The 15,239-nt window shown below is 38.2% G+C and overlaps 1 protein-coding gene across 4 annotated transcripts in view; it reads right to left on the reverse strand.

Annotated features, from left to right (window-relative positions):
- The window catches only part of LOC309382980 (sodium channel protein type 1 subunit alpha), a 136,377-nt gene that overhangs the window by 4,983 nt on the left and 116,155 nt on the right, over positions 1-15,239 (reverse strand). For all 4 annotated transcript variants that reach the window (XM_081934984.1, XM_081934983.1, XM_081934985.1 and 1 more), the window contains 5 exons: positions 10,740-11,021; positions 8,763-8,816; positions 8,366-8,503; positions 1,393-1,497; positions 512-782 (listed from right to left, as the gene is read on the reverse strand). In XM_081934984.1, coding sequence (XP_081791110.1) covers positions 512-782; positions 1,393-1,497; positions 8,366-8,503; positions 8,763-8,816; positions 10,740-11,021 — 850 coding nt within the window. The remainder of the gene's footprint in view (positions 1-511; positions 783-1,392; positions 1,498-8,365; positions 8,504-8,762; positions 8,817-10,739; positions 11,022-15,239) is intronic.

Consider the following 15,239-nt stretch of genomic DNA (forward strand, 5'->3'; position numbering starts at 1 on the left):
TAAGATTTGAACCTGGGATACAGTCAGCAGTTCCTGGTTTTTCAGTTCTATTATGTCTCCTCCTATCATCTATAAATATTATCTTATCCCAGTGTTGTGTTCCTGAATCTCTGCATTTTACCTTTTGAGTTTGATTAATGGTTGGATGAACAAACACGTCTTGAAGAAAGCTGTTGGGGAATTTGTATTCTCAGATTGCAACTTTTGACCCCATTAATGTGCTACCAGATTTAGGTAGGTTGTTAAAGCATATTGAGGAAAAAGAGTGATGGATATCTGATAATTTGAGATCTAATAACCTGTCTGGAATGTGCATCTTGGATTAAGATTACATTGCCAAAGGCATCACAATGAACTTTTTACTACCAATATACACACAGAGAGAAAAATACAGTACCCAAATATATATATGTTCCACAAGAATAATTTATGTAAGGAATTCATGTATCAGAAATTGAATAATAATAAAAGCTAAATGTGATAAGATTTAAATTGTTATAATAGTTCTTACCTACAATGGAAAGGATGACAACCACAAAGTCAAAAATGTTCCATCCAATTGTGAAATAATAATAGCGTAGGGAAATTAGTTTGAGGACACATTCTCCAGTGAAAAGGACAATAAATATAAAATTAATGCGGTAGAGAATATCTTCTGTTTGTTTACTTTGATCATCTGTTTCTACCATCATGGTGATCATGTTAAGGCAGATAAGAATCATAATACTGATGTCAAATACTTGTTGGGTCACAAAATCAAACACCATGCCTTGATATTTGTTCTGAAGTATAGAAGAAGAAATAATATTAAATGGAGACTAAGGTGGGCACATTTGTTTAAGTAAAATTTAACTGAATTAAGGGGCTAATAATACAGGTAGTCCTCGACTTATAACAGTTTGTTTAGTGACCTTTTGAGGTTAAAACAGCACTGAAAAAGTGACTTATGACTGTTTTTCACATTTATGATGGTTGCAGCATCCCCATGGTCACATACTCAAAAATCAGATGCTTGGCAACTGACTCATATTTACGATGGTTGCAGTGTCCCCGGGTCATGTGATCATCTGTCACAACCTTCTCACAAGCAAAGTCAATGGGGAAACCAGATTCACTTAATGACCATGTTACTAACTTAACAAGTTCAGAGATCCATTTAACGACTGTGGCAAGAAAGATCGCAAAATGGGGCAAAACTGACTTAACAAATATTTCACTTAACAGCAGAAATTTTGGGCTCAATTGTTGTAACTCGAGGTCTACCTGTACAACAGTATGAGAATTAAAAAGCAAACAAACTAAATAGCTCTCTCTCCCCCTTTTTCCCCTCCATGCATTAACTTAATTTAAAATGACTTTTCAGTTTTGAGTAGACTGGATTGTATTACTTACCCCTGGCCTAGGTATAGGTTTCTGAGGCTTTTTAGACCCCAATTTTTTCATTGCATTGTAGTACTTTTTCTGTTCTTCTGTCATAAAGATGTCTTGGCCTCCAAAGTAATGGCATGAGATGAAAACTGGTTATAATCATATTCTTGTGCATAGGTCTTAAATGTAAATGCATTTATAACATATTACAAGCTAAAAATAAACATTGGGCCTGATTTTTTTTATAATGAAAATGCTGCACAATTTTAACCATGTAAAAATAAATGTGACACATGTTGAAACTTCAGTTTTTTGTTTTTTTTTACAATTTGTTGACTAATAAATGTATTTAATAACCAGCGTGTTGGAATATTTATTATTGAATATTTTATTTAGAGGCTGGTGTGGGAAAATATTTAGAAGAAAGGAGAACAAAAGAGTTCCTAGGGAAAGAGGAGAAAAAACCCCACAACCTATTTTACGCAGTATTTTCTTTTACGTTTAAAGACAACTTTTTTTTTGAAAATTTTTTATTGGTTTTTACAAATGTTTTAAGGAAAAGGGGTAAAAAAAGGTATAAAAATTTTTGACAGCTACATCATGCGGAAGGTGGTAATCCCGCCAAATCTCGCAACTTTTACAAAGAAAAATAGGAAAACATCAACATTTGAATAAACATTGGCAGCTTTTGATTTTACATTAAATCATCAGTATATTCAATCATTTTTGTATCACTTCCAACAATTACATTATAACAACAATTGCAATAATGTTTCAGCTCATTTTTGTGACCTGAGTCTTCTCAGTGTTGCATCCTCCCCCTTGTCTGCTGGCAGAGCCTTGGCCCCTCCCTCCTTCATATCTTGTGTACTGTCCCCTGTTTCGTCTAGGAGGGCATTGTGTTTTTTAATGAAAGCCTCCGCCTCCACAACTGTATTAATTCTAATTCTGCTGCCCTCCCAGAAAATCAGCATAGCTTCTGGCAATAACCATCTAAACCAGACTCCTTTATTGTATAATTTCTTTGCTAAAGAGGAATATTTCTTCCTCTTATCTCTTACTTTCTTCGGAATCTGTTTAAGAATGGTTATTTCGTTTAAAGAAACTTTTGTCTTGCGTCCAGAAGCAGCCCAAGACCAGTTTTAAGTCAAAACCACTACAACATAAAACAACCCATGAGGCCTTTCTATAATTCATGTAGAAGGAACTTTCAGAAGATAGTGATAATTGGCTCAGTAGGTCTGGTGTGGGTCATCCTCTCTGAAGCGCTGGGCCTCCATGGCCATTTTGTGCTTTGGTTTACCTTTCTTGCACAGCATTTCTTTCCATTTTGGGGATACAAAGCAGTGGTGGGTTTCAATTTTACTATTGGTTCGCACCTACATGCACAGAAGCATCCGGGAGGGTGGGCAGAGCCTCCCACCACCGCCACTACCGGTTTGCCTGATCTGAGCCAAACCGGGAGCAACCCACCACTGATACAGAGGTAAATGGATGGGAACACTAGCCTCATGTGAGACCAAATGCAGGTTTTCTAGGACATTTGACATTCCCATTATTAAACAGAATTGAAGCATTTAAAAACATTTATCAGTCCAGTGAGGAATTTATCATTCATGTAACTATTACCGTTATTGTTGCTAAGATGATTTTGAGAGTGGAAAGCAGGAAAGACAGAGGGGATTCTGCCAGTTTTTGCTTTAAATCTTCCCACATTATAGTGTGTGGGAACAGCAACACTGATGAGTCCTAATGCTATGGCACAGTAAAGGTAGGGTATGAGGTCAGTAATTTTGCTTCAGGATACTTTCCTCTGCTTCCAGGATGGGGCCAAAGCACCTTAGTTTGAATGACCTATCTCCAGAAGTTGTGGATGCTCCAACACTAGAAGTTTTTAAGAAGAGATTGGACAATGATTTGTCTGAAATGATATAGGGTTTCCTGCCTGAACAGGGGGTTGGACTAGAAGACCTCCAAGGTACCTTCCAACTCTTTTATTCTGAATAGGCCTAAGCAGTTATGGACAACTGCTCATCATCAGAAATCTTCTTCTTTACTTCTGCCATTGAGAAGAGATGGTTAAACACATGACCTTAGATTGTGGAGGGATTCAAATAATTTAACAATGGGTTCACCCAGGGTCAGGTTGGTTGACCTGGAAGGTGTGGCTCATCCCCTTCTTCCAGCTCCGCCCTACATGTGGGACGATCCTCCCATGGCGGCCAACCTGACCCTGGGCAAACTAGTTGTTAAATTACCCCCCCCCCCCTTATCAAAGTGGATCCTGGACTGTGCTGCAATGGAGAAACGGGCAACGAAGTGGCCGGCCCAAGGAAAGGAGGAGTATGGAGAAGAAAGAGGGAAAGCGGCCTTCTCCTTCCCTCGCGCTGGCTGCTCCGTTGCCTGTTTCTCCATTGCACTGCAGCGCTGCGTCCAGGATCCACTTTGATAGCAGAAGGTGGATAATCTAACAACTGGTTCATCTGAACCAGTACAAACCAGCCAGTGGTGGGTTTAAAAATTTTTTAGAACCTCTTCTGTAGATGTGGTCTGCTTTATGGAAGTGGCTTGCCAGGCCATGTGATTGGGTGGGAGTGGCTTGCCAGCCATGTGATCGGGTGGGAGTGGCTTGCTGACCATGTGACTGGGTAGGCGTGGTCAACTTGTAAAATGTGGTGAAATTCACTTAACAACGCTCTTGCTTAGCAACCAAAATGTTGGCTCAGAAACTTTGCCATTTGAAGCACGCAAGTCTTAAAGCTGTCAAGGTACAAGACCCTTGCACCCCTAACCCTTTAGAAAAAAAACCCAGGGGTGTTCAAACTTGACAGCTTTAAGACTTGTGGACTTCAACTCCCAGAATTCCTCCTCTCGCTCTTCATCTTGACGATGTGCAGACGGGCAGGGGGAGGGAGCTGGAACCGGTTCTAAACAGCACTTTAGATTTGTGGAACCTCTTCTGTAGAAGAAGTTAGAACTGGCAGGAACCCACCCCTGGAACCAGCTGAATCCCACCACTGTCTAACACCTCCAACCACTGATCAATTCAACATCAACTGATGGGTCACAGTATCTGACCCTTGCTAGATGCAAACTGGGGCTGTTATTGTAACAGACTCTTCTGATAGGTATTGTAACAGAGTATTCTGATAGTTCTTATTACAATTGGCCAGAGAGTTGAGAGAAGCTATGAAGTGGCTTACATTGTTAATGCATATTGTTATGCCATTTTAATGCCTCTGCTATACCACATGCAATGCCTCTTTTTGAAACAGAAAAGTTAAGCCAAGGCATTGAACATTGTTCCATGTTAAATTACATATAAGCATAGGCCTTATAAGTATTAAGCCTGGATGAGAAAAGAGGAACATTGGGCATCCAGCTGGCAATGCAATGCCATTAATTTTTTTTTAAAAAAACTGAAACAATGAACATAATTCAACATGATTGAATTGAGTTGCAAATCAAGCTGCTCAAATCAAGTTGTGTAGGCAACAAAGTTAAGCTGACAAGGTGATTTAGAGATAGATCATTTAGAGAACAAGTGGAAAAGTTCAGATCAATTCTAGAAAAACCCAAGTATTGGCATGAATATCTAGGAAGACAAGAAGGATGAATAGGAGAATTCCAAATGCAGCATATTGGGGACCAGCAATGGCTAGAATTGGTATTCATGTGGAAAGCAAGTCCTAGAGAATAGTACTGACATTATGGAAGGTCCTCAAAAGCTTGCTAGAGCTTCTCGATGGGGAACTGTGCAACATTTACAAACGATTTTTGAAAAACTCCCAGGTCAAACAAACAAAGCCATGACAATTCTGACAATCCCCAAAATAGTTTCACACAGACAAAGAGAACATTACACATGTTGTAGAGATCAGTGAGGCCATTTAGGAGGAAAAATCTTTTAGGGCTTGTTCAGAACTGTACAGCTTAAACGATTAGCTACTGTGTTTCCCCGAAAATACGACCTGTCCTAAAACTAAAGTCTTGCCACATTTTTCACGTGGGCAAAAATATAAGCCCACCCCCTGAAAATAAACCCCCTGGACAACCCCCCCCCCCCTCTGACCAGGCAGAACACCGCTCACCGACATAGTGGTATCCTGAAGGTGCCAAGCCGCAGGAGCCGGGGGGAGAAAGGCGCTCACATTGCTTGGCGCCTTCGGGATACCGCTAGGTTGGAGAGTGGCGTTCTGCCTGGCTGGAGGGAGGAGTTGCCGGGCGGCTGCTCCCTTGCAAACTGGCTCCCGAAGAACTGGGCACAGCCTCAGAGGCGAAGCAGCCATGAGGTGACCAAGCTCATGAGCAACCGCCCAGCAAACCCTCTCTCCAGCCGGGCAGAGTGCCATTCACTGACCTAAGGGGTATCATTAAGACACCAAGCCCTGTGGCACTCTGCCCACTCTGCCTGCTCCCCAGCTCCCGTGGCTTGGCACATTAGGGATACCTGCTAGGTTAGTGTGCAGAGCTCTGCCCGGCTGGAGAAGGGGGTTGCGCGAGCGCCTGTTCCGCCTCCAGCAGGCATGCCTCCTAGCCTCAACATGTCCAGGCCCAGCTCTCCCTGCAGCAGCTGCCGCTGCTGCCATGCTTTGAGCATGACGTCTTCTCTGGTTCCAAACTCCAAAACCTGGCTGCCGAGTCTTCCAGATTGGCTGCCGAGTCTTCCAGAAGACTCTCTGTCCGGAAGACTCTCTTACAGAGAGTTCCAGCAGCCAGCTCACAATCATAGAGCGCACTCCTGCTGCTGGAAGACTCGGTCAGTGAATGGCACTCTGCCCAGCTGGAGATGGGGGCTGCCGGGCAGTTGCATGTGAGCTTGGTCACCTCATGGCTGCTTCGCCCCTGAGGCTGTGCCCAGCTCTTCGGGAGCCAGTTCACAAGGGAACAGCCGCCCGGCAACCCCAAAACAATAAGCCCTCCCCTATAATAAGCCCAAGGCCATATTTTGTAAGTAAAAAGAAAATAAGACCCTGTCGTATTTTCGGGGAAACACGCTAGTTCTATATCCAGATCAGAGATGGGTTCCTACCAGTTTGGCTGAATAGGTAGTAACTCAGCCAGACCACATGACCGTACCGGTTCTATCCTGGGCGCCACCATCTTTATTTTCTGTTCTGCACATGCGCAGAACAATTTTCATTGGAAAAATGTAATTTTCCCCCTTTTTTAATGGTGTGCGCATGCACAGACCTTTTTAAGAGCAAATGTGCATACTTGCTTCGCTTCCACAAAATTTTTCGGGCACCAAACAGGTAGGAATGCCGACAGATCTGATCCAGATTTAAAGCTATGCTAAAGTAAGAGCATTGAAATAAGAACGGTTGGATGCCTTTTCCTGTTTTGCTTTTAATTACACTTTTTTTTCATCCTGGTGTGTTTAACAGTGGTTTGTTACCACATGAAATATACAGAAGAGAAGACGTGCCTCATGCTTAGTGCTTGCATCAAATACAAACTCCAAAGAAAACGTAACTCTCTAGCTTTCACAGATTCCTCTGCGCTCAGGGCACAATCTCTCTCTTTTATCACATGACAGAGAAAGTAAAGTGCCCACCAGGATGGAGTGAAATTCAGCTCTGCTATTTATTATATAAATTATTAGCACTTTTCTTCCAGAGCCCTGGTGGCATAGTAGATAAATGCAGTATTGCACACTAACTCTGCCTACAGCCTACAGTTCGATGCTGACCAGCTCAAGGTTGACTGATATTACCATCATTCCAAGTTTGGTAAAATGAGGACTCAAATTATTGGGGACAATATGCTGACTCTGTAAACTGCTCAGAGATTGCTATAAAACACCATGGAGCGGTATATAAGTCTGGATAATATTACTATTATTGACTTGTGTTTCGCTGCTGTATCAAATGATCTTTCCTTCTAAGGCTGTTTTCCTACCATATCAGTCTTTCTCAAGCCATAATTTCCAGAACTGATCTTGTGCCACTCTAAATTCTAACAAAATGTATTCTGAGGTTAGCATTAAAGGGTTCCCAAAATATTCAGGACCATACATCTGCGCCAATGTGAAGTTAAGCTAGAAGCAGTGCAAATTTGAGTCCAAAATAAAAGCAATTACTTTTACAATCAGAACAGAATGATGAAATGTTATAATTTAGTTGATTAGGTTGAAGAACTCACTTTGACAATCTGTGAATTTTCTCTCATACATTCCAACAGATCTCATCAGCACATGATTCTTATATACAATGACAGCAATCAAGATAACTAATTTGATTATGGGTTCTTAAGCTCACGACAAGCATTTCAGACCTTTTGCATCATTCACAATAGACCAACCATTGTTCCAAATGTTGCAAAAGAATTGTCGACCTTACACTGGTTCTTGGAGAACATTTTACATACTTGAATAACATCTTATAAGAATTCTGCATTCTGCACCAATGTGAATTATTTTCAAACAATTAAAAAGCATCTTAATTTATGCGAACTGATTGCAAGAATGGTTTTGGAAATAAAGGATGTGCTGGTGTGTTTGCAACAATACCTTTTTGCTTTAACTAATCCAAGTCAATAAAGAGAAGAAAAGATGTTCAGATACCAGTTCACCATGTCAAATTAAACTTGAGACCAGACATACACTTCCTTCTCATCTTAACGCAGATAAAATTAGACTCAAAGAAAATGGAGGAATTATTTTGAATTTAATAAATTAATATTTAACCCCATGATTTAAAAATGGGATGGGAAGGAAATATATAAATAAGATTTGAGAATGAATAATATTGATAAACACTATGATAAGCATTAAAAGCTCCAGTGTGACAGAAAGGGAGGAGATAAAACTGAATATTCACAAGCTGAATTCAAATACTATTTATACCATTCCAGATTTTGCAAAACATATGTTCTCTCAAATGATTTTGAATATTTGTAGGTTTCTCCATTTATTTATAAATCTGATTTATCAATTCACATGAACCATGATCCCACCTTTAAGAAAAATATAGAATATATGTATATAAATACTTATCTTCTTTTTTTGTTGATTGAAGTTATCTATGATGACACCAATAAATAGATTCAGGGTAAAAAATGATCCAAAGATGATAAAGATAACAAAGTAAATATACATATAAAGGTTATCTTCATACTTAGGCTGTTCAAGCACCTACAAAATAAGTAACAGGAGAGCAAACTCAGAATTTTTTTTTTTGCTTAAAACATGCAAATTAGTATTATTTTAAAATACATTCACAAACACTATATCTTTACAACGATTGTCATGGAATTCCTATATTACAACATCAGGGCATCATTTATATACATGCACGTATTAGTTAATATTACTAGATTTTCTGTTCACATATTTGCAAAGAAAAATCTAGCTTATTTTACAACACCCAAGAAATCCATAGTGAAATCCTTACTTTTCTTGAATCAACTGCTGCATACATAATATCCATCCATCCTTTAAATGTGGCCTGCATCCAAAAATATTTAAACATATAAATGATGGCAATCAATGGTATCCATCTTAATCTGTTTCAACAACAGGATATTCCAATAGAAATATTTTATATATACAAGCAAATGGGATGAGTTTAAAATTTTGCTTTCTATGAATTGGATACAGATGTGTACTGGCATAGAAACTTCACTGTGTACAGTAAGGTTAAGTATGTACAGGACTCAATAATTATGCAATATTAGTTTCTTCCAGCCTATGTGCTAGGAATTTAAACCACACAAATTTAAATCACACAAAGGGTACATATGTAATTCTTATTCCCCAGTCCCCAACCATATTCTCAACCTATGAAGAAATTCAGAGAACATAAAAGAAATTTTCTTTTTCTTTTAAACTCTTAGACAAGCGAAGGAAGATGACCAAATTTCTGTCCTGCTCACTATAGTTTTCAAGGCAACCACCACAAGTCAGGGATATGGTTTGGGTTTCCTGGCCTAAAACTAGCCTTATATTGAATTTCACTTCCTGAATTTTGTCCCAAATACACATCAAAAAGTTTGATTGCACTGTCTTCACCGTATTAGAGATGTAAGTATATCTTTTAGATAAGAGGATTAAATACATTTAAAAATCCAATGCTTGGTATACTAATTATACAAAGCTTAGAAACAAAATATGGTATATTTGAAAATGGCACAATAACCTATCTTACTACCTCCTTTATCTGTTTGTTAACTGACATTTGTATGCAATACAAATAAAGTTCTCTGGACTATTCATAGTCCATAAGAATTAAAGAACAGCATAAACTAGCAACAGAATTCAACCTCATTAGCAATAAATGTTTTTAAACCAAGAGGTTTGGACTTCAGAAATTCTGGATGAGCAAATAGGTCTTATCTTGATACTGAAAAAATTATAAAGACATCACCAGGAGAGAACCTCATTTTATTAGGCAAGGGCCTTTCAAGTATTATGAACAAGTCAAAAGAAAAGAAAGCCTTTAATTACTACATTTCAATCTCTGCACATTGGAAAAATCTCTCTGATCCAATGCAAATTATTGAAGAATCTCATATATTGTGACCTACATCTGGATTGGACTGCCCTCTGTTGCAGATAAAACATTTGAACCTAAGTAAGCTACGGGCTTACTCAGCAGGCTCTGAAATTGAATGAGATGTCCACAAGGGAGATGAGAATGAAGCCAGTGTAAGAATGGGTGCAAACTCCCCTCTTTTTGCCCCTCCCTCAGTGTGATGTCAGAATGATAACATTGGGAAGTTCCTGTGTTCACAGATAGACTGATGGGGTTCTAAATTACCTATCAATGACATGATATGTAATTGCTTGAGAAAAACATTCGAATAAAAATAGTGGAATTGGGAAATTTTAGCTGATATCAATCAAAATTTGTATGACTGTTTTTCCAGATCATCATAAAATGCTATGTTGCACTAATATATCCTCTTACCATTGTTTCTGGTAATTTTATGCTCACACCATAGAACCCTTATTAAAATCCTGGAGTTGCTCAGACCGAAAAGGAGATATAAAACTGAAGAATATAAATATTTTTTCAACTTCTCTAGTAGGTAGATATACCCTGGCATAGTGACCATAACTTGCTAAATTATACCAATCAGCTGTACTGGCAGGACTAATCTTGTAGACAAAAGTCCAGGGTCAACCCCAATGAATGAGTATGACGTTCTTTCCAAATTTAGCTGCGCTGGCTTACCACGTTTTGAAGCAGAGATGGAAAGTTCATGACAGTCTAGAGGGGAGGCAGAAGACTATCAAGCTATTGATTTCAAAGGGGAAATTATATTCCAGAAACCATTATATCTGATCAAACCGTAAGCACCTTGTTTGATCAAATGAACTTTTTATTATGCACCGAATAAGCAAGAAGACTTAAAGAATTTTCACTTACTACTTGCAGTAAAGAAAGATACCCAAATCCTACGTTATCAAAGTTGACTTTCACATTTTTCCATCTGGCAGTTTCATTTGCAAGTATGAGATTCTCACACTCAGTCTTATTAGCAACTTCATCAAGTTCAAACATGTTGCCAGTTGTGGTATTAATACAGTGGTAGAATTTGCCAGCAAACAAGTTTACTCCCATGATGCTGAAAATCAGCCAGAATATAAGACAAACAAGAAGCACGTTCATGATGGATGGAATTGCTCCAAGAAGGGCATTCACAACCACCTAAATACACAAATACGGGAGGAAAAGAAAATGGTGTAAGAATAGGTGCAAAATTAATACAATTATTCTGTTGCATGAACACACAATTTACTACTTTTAAATTAAAGCAAATTCTAAAAGGCTGAGTACTATTTTGAGTTTATCAGAGCAACGTTTTAAAAGTTGAGAAAATCAAATTATCTAGATTAAAACAAAAATGCAAATAGTCCTAACAATAATATGAATATTGTTGATATCTATTAAAAAGAAATAGGTATTAAAATTTCATAGAAAATAATATGAAAAACTAAACTACAAGAAAATAATGTAATCATTATTAACAAAAATGAATGTATTCTTTCTCCAAAATTAAAAACAGAAATATCAAGAATATTTAAATAAATCAAATGAAAATCAGCATATATTTCAAGGAGTGAACTTAACCATGCAGTTTTATTACAAAGATCAATTTCTTTGCATAAGTAAGCCAGACACATTTGCAACATGTGCTTATCTAAGTGATCACATAGTTTATTTCAAGCTCCAGTCTTTATTAAGCAAATAAGTCTATTTTAATTAAACATTTTGCGAAAAAATAAAGGGGTAAGTAATTCATAAATCTATACAGGGGTATAATTAAAGAATCCAGAAACACTGAAGTACAGCATAATATTATTATCTAATTCCTTAATTATATTAGGGGTGAATGCTATCAAGAAACACAAGGAGGTGCCAATTAGATCCTATTAGCAGAATCATAGTACAAATATGGGTTGCTAAGGATACTTTTGCCAATTTATGCCTTAACCACAGTCGCTGTAGGATTGTAGGGGGCGGGGGAGGGAAATTAATAATAATAAAGCCTGCAATAGATTGTTTTTTCTATTAAATTTTAGTTGGTGACCATAATTAAGATTATTACAACTGAAACATCTCTTAAAAGAAAAGTTTTTTAAAAATGTTCTTATTAGCAAACTAGAATGTCAGTAAAACTGCAGGCCTCTATGAAACGTATTCTGTTTTTCAAAGGCAATAAACTCATAAGTAACTTTTTTAAGCATTAGAATTGGTTCTGTTCATGATTTGTTAAAAATTATAAGAGAGTATTTCATAATACAACTTTTTGGAAGAATAAAATGGAGTCCTCTATGAACACTAATTTGCTGACGACTTCAGTCAGCAGATGTTGAGGGATGAAGAATAGATAAAACCATATTTGCAAGTGACCTGCTTTGCAATAATGAAGCTTCCCTCTGTCCTTCATCCACAGTGAAGGGTGTGTCTCTATTCCCAATGTTCAACTTCAAGTATGGAACTGAACTGAAGCAAGCAAAATGCTTCAGTTGGGTCTTGTTTAACCCCAATCATATTGGATGCAGCACGTTTGGAAACACTGCAGTTCCTCCATCTCATACGGTTTATCATTGCAGATTGTGAATGTGAAAGATTAGATTTCTAAGCATGTAGGGGAGGAGCTGTGGAAGCATTTATTTCCTAATTCTTCTCTACATAGTCAAAAGTACACACCGACCTTCCTTACTCCAAGCCCTTCTCAGCTAACCTGTATCCTTATTTTTCTGCCTTGAAAAATAGAAAAGGCAACATGTTCTGTCTACGAATACTATTTGCTGATCTTAAAAGACAGTGAAGATAGCAGCAGTGATTGCCATCTGGACTGTATTACATAAGGCTACCAGGTTCCTACTAGTACAAATACAGAAAGAGTCTCTATTTTTAGTTTTCCAAGGCCGGCCCTGTTTCCCTTGAGAGGAAAAGAAAGGTTCATGTTCAACTCCATAATGAAACTCGGCCTTTAAACAGGTAATTTTCAACTCTAGCATCTCAGTGGGTTTCATAGTTGGCTGGAAATGTACACGTTAGCAAAATTTCTAAGCCATTCTATAATGCAAAAGCCTTCTGACACCTTAACATTTCTATTAGGACAATCCTCACATCTGAAGAATTTCATCTGAGGAAAAGTTATTACTGTCAAACAGAAAACAATGGAAATGTAAGGATGCTCTTACGTATAATATTCACTGGCATCACCCAAGTTGTGATGAGATAAGGCGAGCTAAGAGGGCATCCTAGGTAGCAGAGATGGGAAAAAGCAACCTTACTAGGTTGATATTTGGTAAATGGAAATAGCTGGTGGAATAGGCCTACTGTGATCGCCATTGTGGGAGAATGCCCATTTCATGCCCATCAATTCCAAAGGTTAGGGACAGCAAGTTTAGATGAAGTCACAATTATCTAGAACTAACTTACACAAGTCACAGTTAATAATTACAGACCCAGCACGTATGATCAAAACCTGGCTGAGTGAAGGGGATAATGTTGTCGTGTCAGAGAAGGGTCTTTCAGCAACGTTACCATCAGGGTTAGGGATATGAGGAAGATCCATCTGTTAAGGGCAGTAACGGGTTTTGTTAGTTTCTTGCAGTCCAATATTTAAAGGGAGGGGGATGAGGGAGCCAAGGTTGTTTTTCTATTTTGACAACAATGCTCTGGAAGGACTTCTCTGTGGAGACCAAACTTCCCCATGCTGGCTTCCAGGAAATGATCAAATATGGAATGATTCTGAAGAGCATCCTCTTAACCTATTAGATTTCCCTTTTTGCTCTTGATTTTTGTTTTTCATTGGAACTATTGTTGTGTAATGTAATCATTTGTTTTTATGTGTACTACGCAGTGGTGGGGTTCAGCTGATTTGCCCTGGTCCAGACAAACCGATTGTTAAATTACCCATCCCCCGCTGTCAAAGTGGATCCTGGAAGCTGCGCTGCAATGGACGAAATGGGCAATGGAGCAGCCTATGCAAGGGAAGGAGAAGGCTGCTTTTCCTCTTTCTTCTCCCTCCTCCTCCTTCCCTTATGCTGGTTCTGTTGCCCGTTTCTCCAGGATCTATTTTGATAGTGTGTGTGTGCGTGTGTGTCTGCGTATTTAATTTAACAACCGGTTCGACAGGGTTAGGTTGGGCCACACCTCCCATAACAGCAAACCTGACCCTGGGCCAACTGGTTGTTAAATTATTTTAATCACACCACTGATACTATGGGTATTTTAATGGTTGTTATATTGTACACTCTAAGAGGCTGAGAGTTCTTAGAATGTAGCAATGTACTGTAAGTTTAGTAATCAAGCAAGTAAACTAACTGAAGAAGAACTAAGATCAAATCACTCTTATAGGTGGTTTCACAATTGCAGAAATATGATAGGGCAGGTTGATGGCATGACAGTTGGATCACTCCCAATAGATGAAACCAATGATTTGAGTAATTTGCACTGAAACATTAAGGGAATTAACCTTAACAAATAGTTTTGGTAATCAAGAATTTTAAGACCCTTGTGACTGCACCTCTTCCTCAAAAGGAGCCAATATTTTCAAAATGAAGTATTGAAATAGAACTGGTTAGATCTTAAATTTTGCATCTGACACTTCTTTAAGTGCTCATAGTTTCATAAGTGATTAACAAAACAGGACTAAAAAGAGAAAAAATAGCTGTTAATTATTTTTATACTGTATTATACTACATTCATATAGAATATAATGAAGTGGATACTGTAAGTTTGTTTAGTCAAAAGTAAGTATTACTGAATTCAACAGTTTTCTCCTAGTAAGTTGTGTTTAAGACTACAACCTTATCACCTGAAAAAGTGCAATGTTTGAATCTCAACTTAGATCATTGGAAGTTATGGGACTTGATTTAGTAATTTTAAGATCCACTGATATTACAGATAGTCCTCGACTTACGTCCATAATGGAGCCTGCTAATCACAATAATAACTCATGAAAGTCAGAATGCATATCATCATGTTACCAGTCTAATTTTATAACTTTTTTGTGTGGTGGTTGTTAAGTGAATGCAGTGATTGTTAAGCAAACATGGTCGTCATAAAGCAAACCCATTGTTCACTATGGGTTGTTTTTGTCAAAATCTGGATGCAACTGGCTTTTGGCACAAACATTGTAAATCGGGGTCATGTGATGAGACACTGCAAACAGTCATAAAAGTGAGGTGGTTGACATGATTGAGGGCTGCTATCAGAACTTTGGAATGGGTTCATATTTTGGGCGGGGGGGGGCAGGAGGCCTCTGTCGTAATTTCAAATAGTCGCTAAGTGACCAGTCAAGGACAATCTGTAATTTGTCATTATTTAATATGGGGTTTGTGAATTAATACTTACCGTATTTTCCGGAGTATAAGACGCACCAAGATTTTGAAGAGGCAAATTTAA

This window comes from Natrix helvetica (genome assembly GCF_964273705.1).
Source record: "Natrix helvetica genome assembly, chromosome: 1".
Lineage (NCBI taxonomy): Eukaryota > Metazoa > Chordata > Lepidosauria > Squamata > Natricidae > Natrix > Natrix helvetica.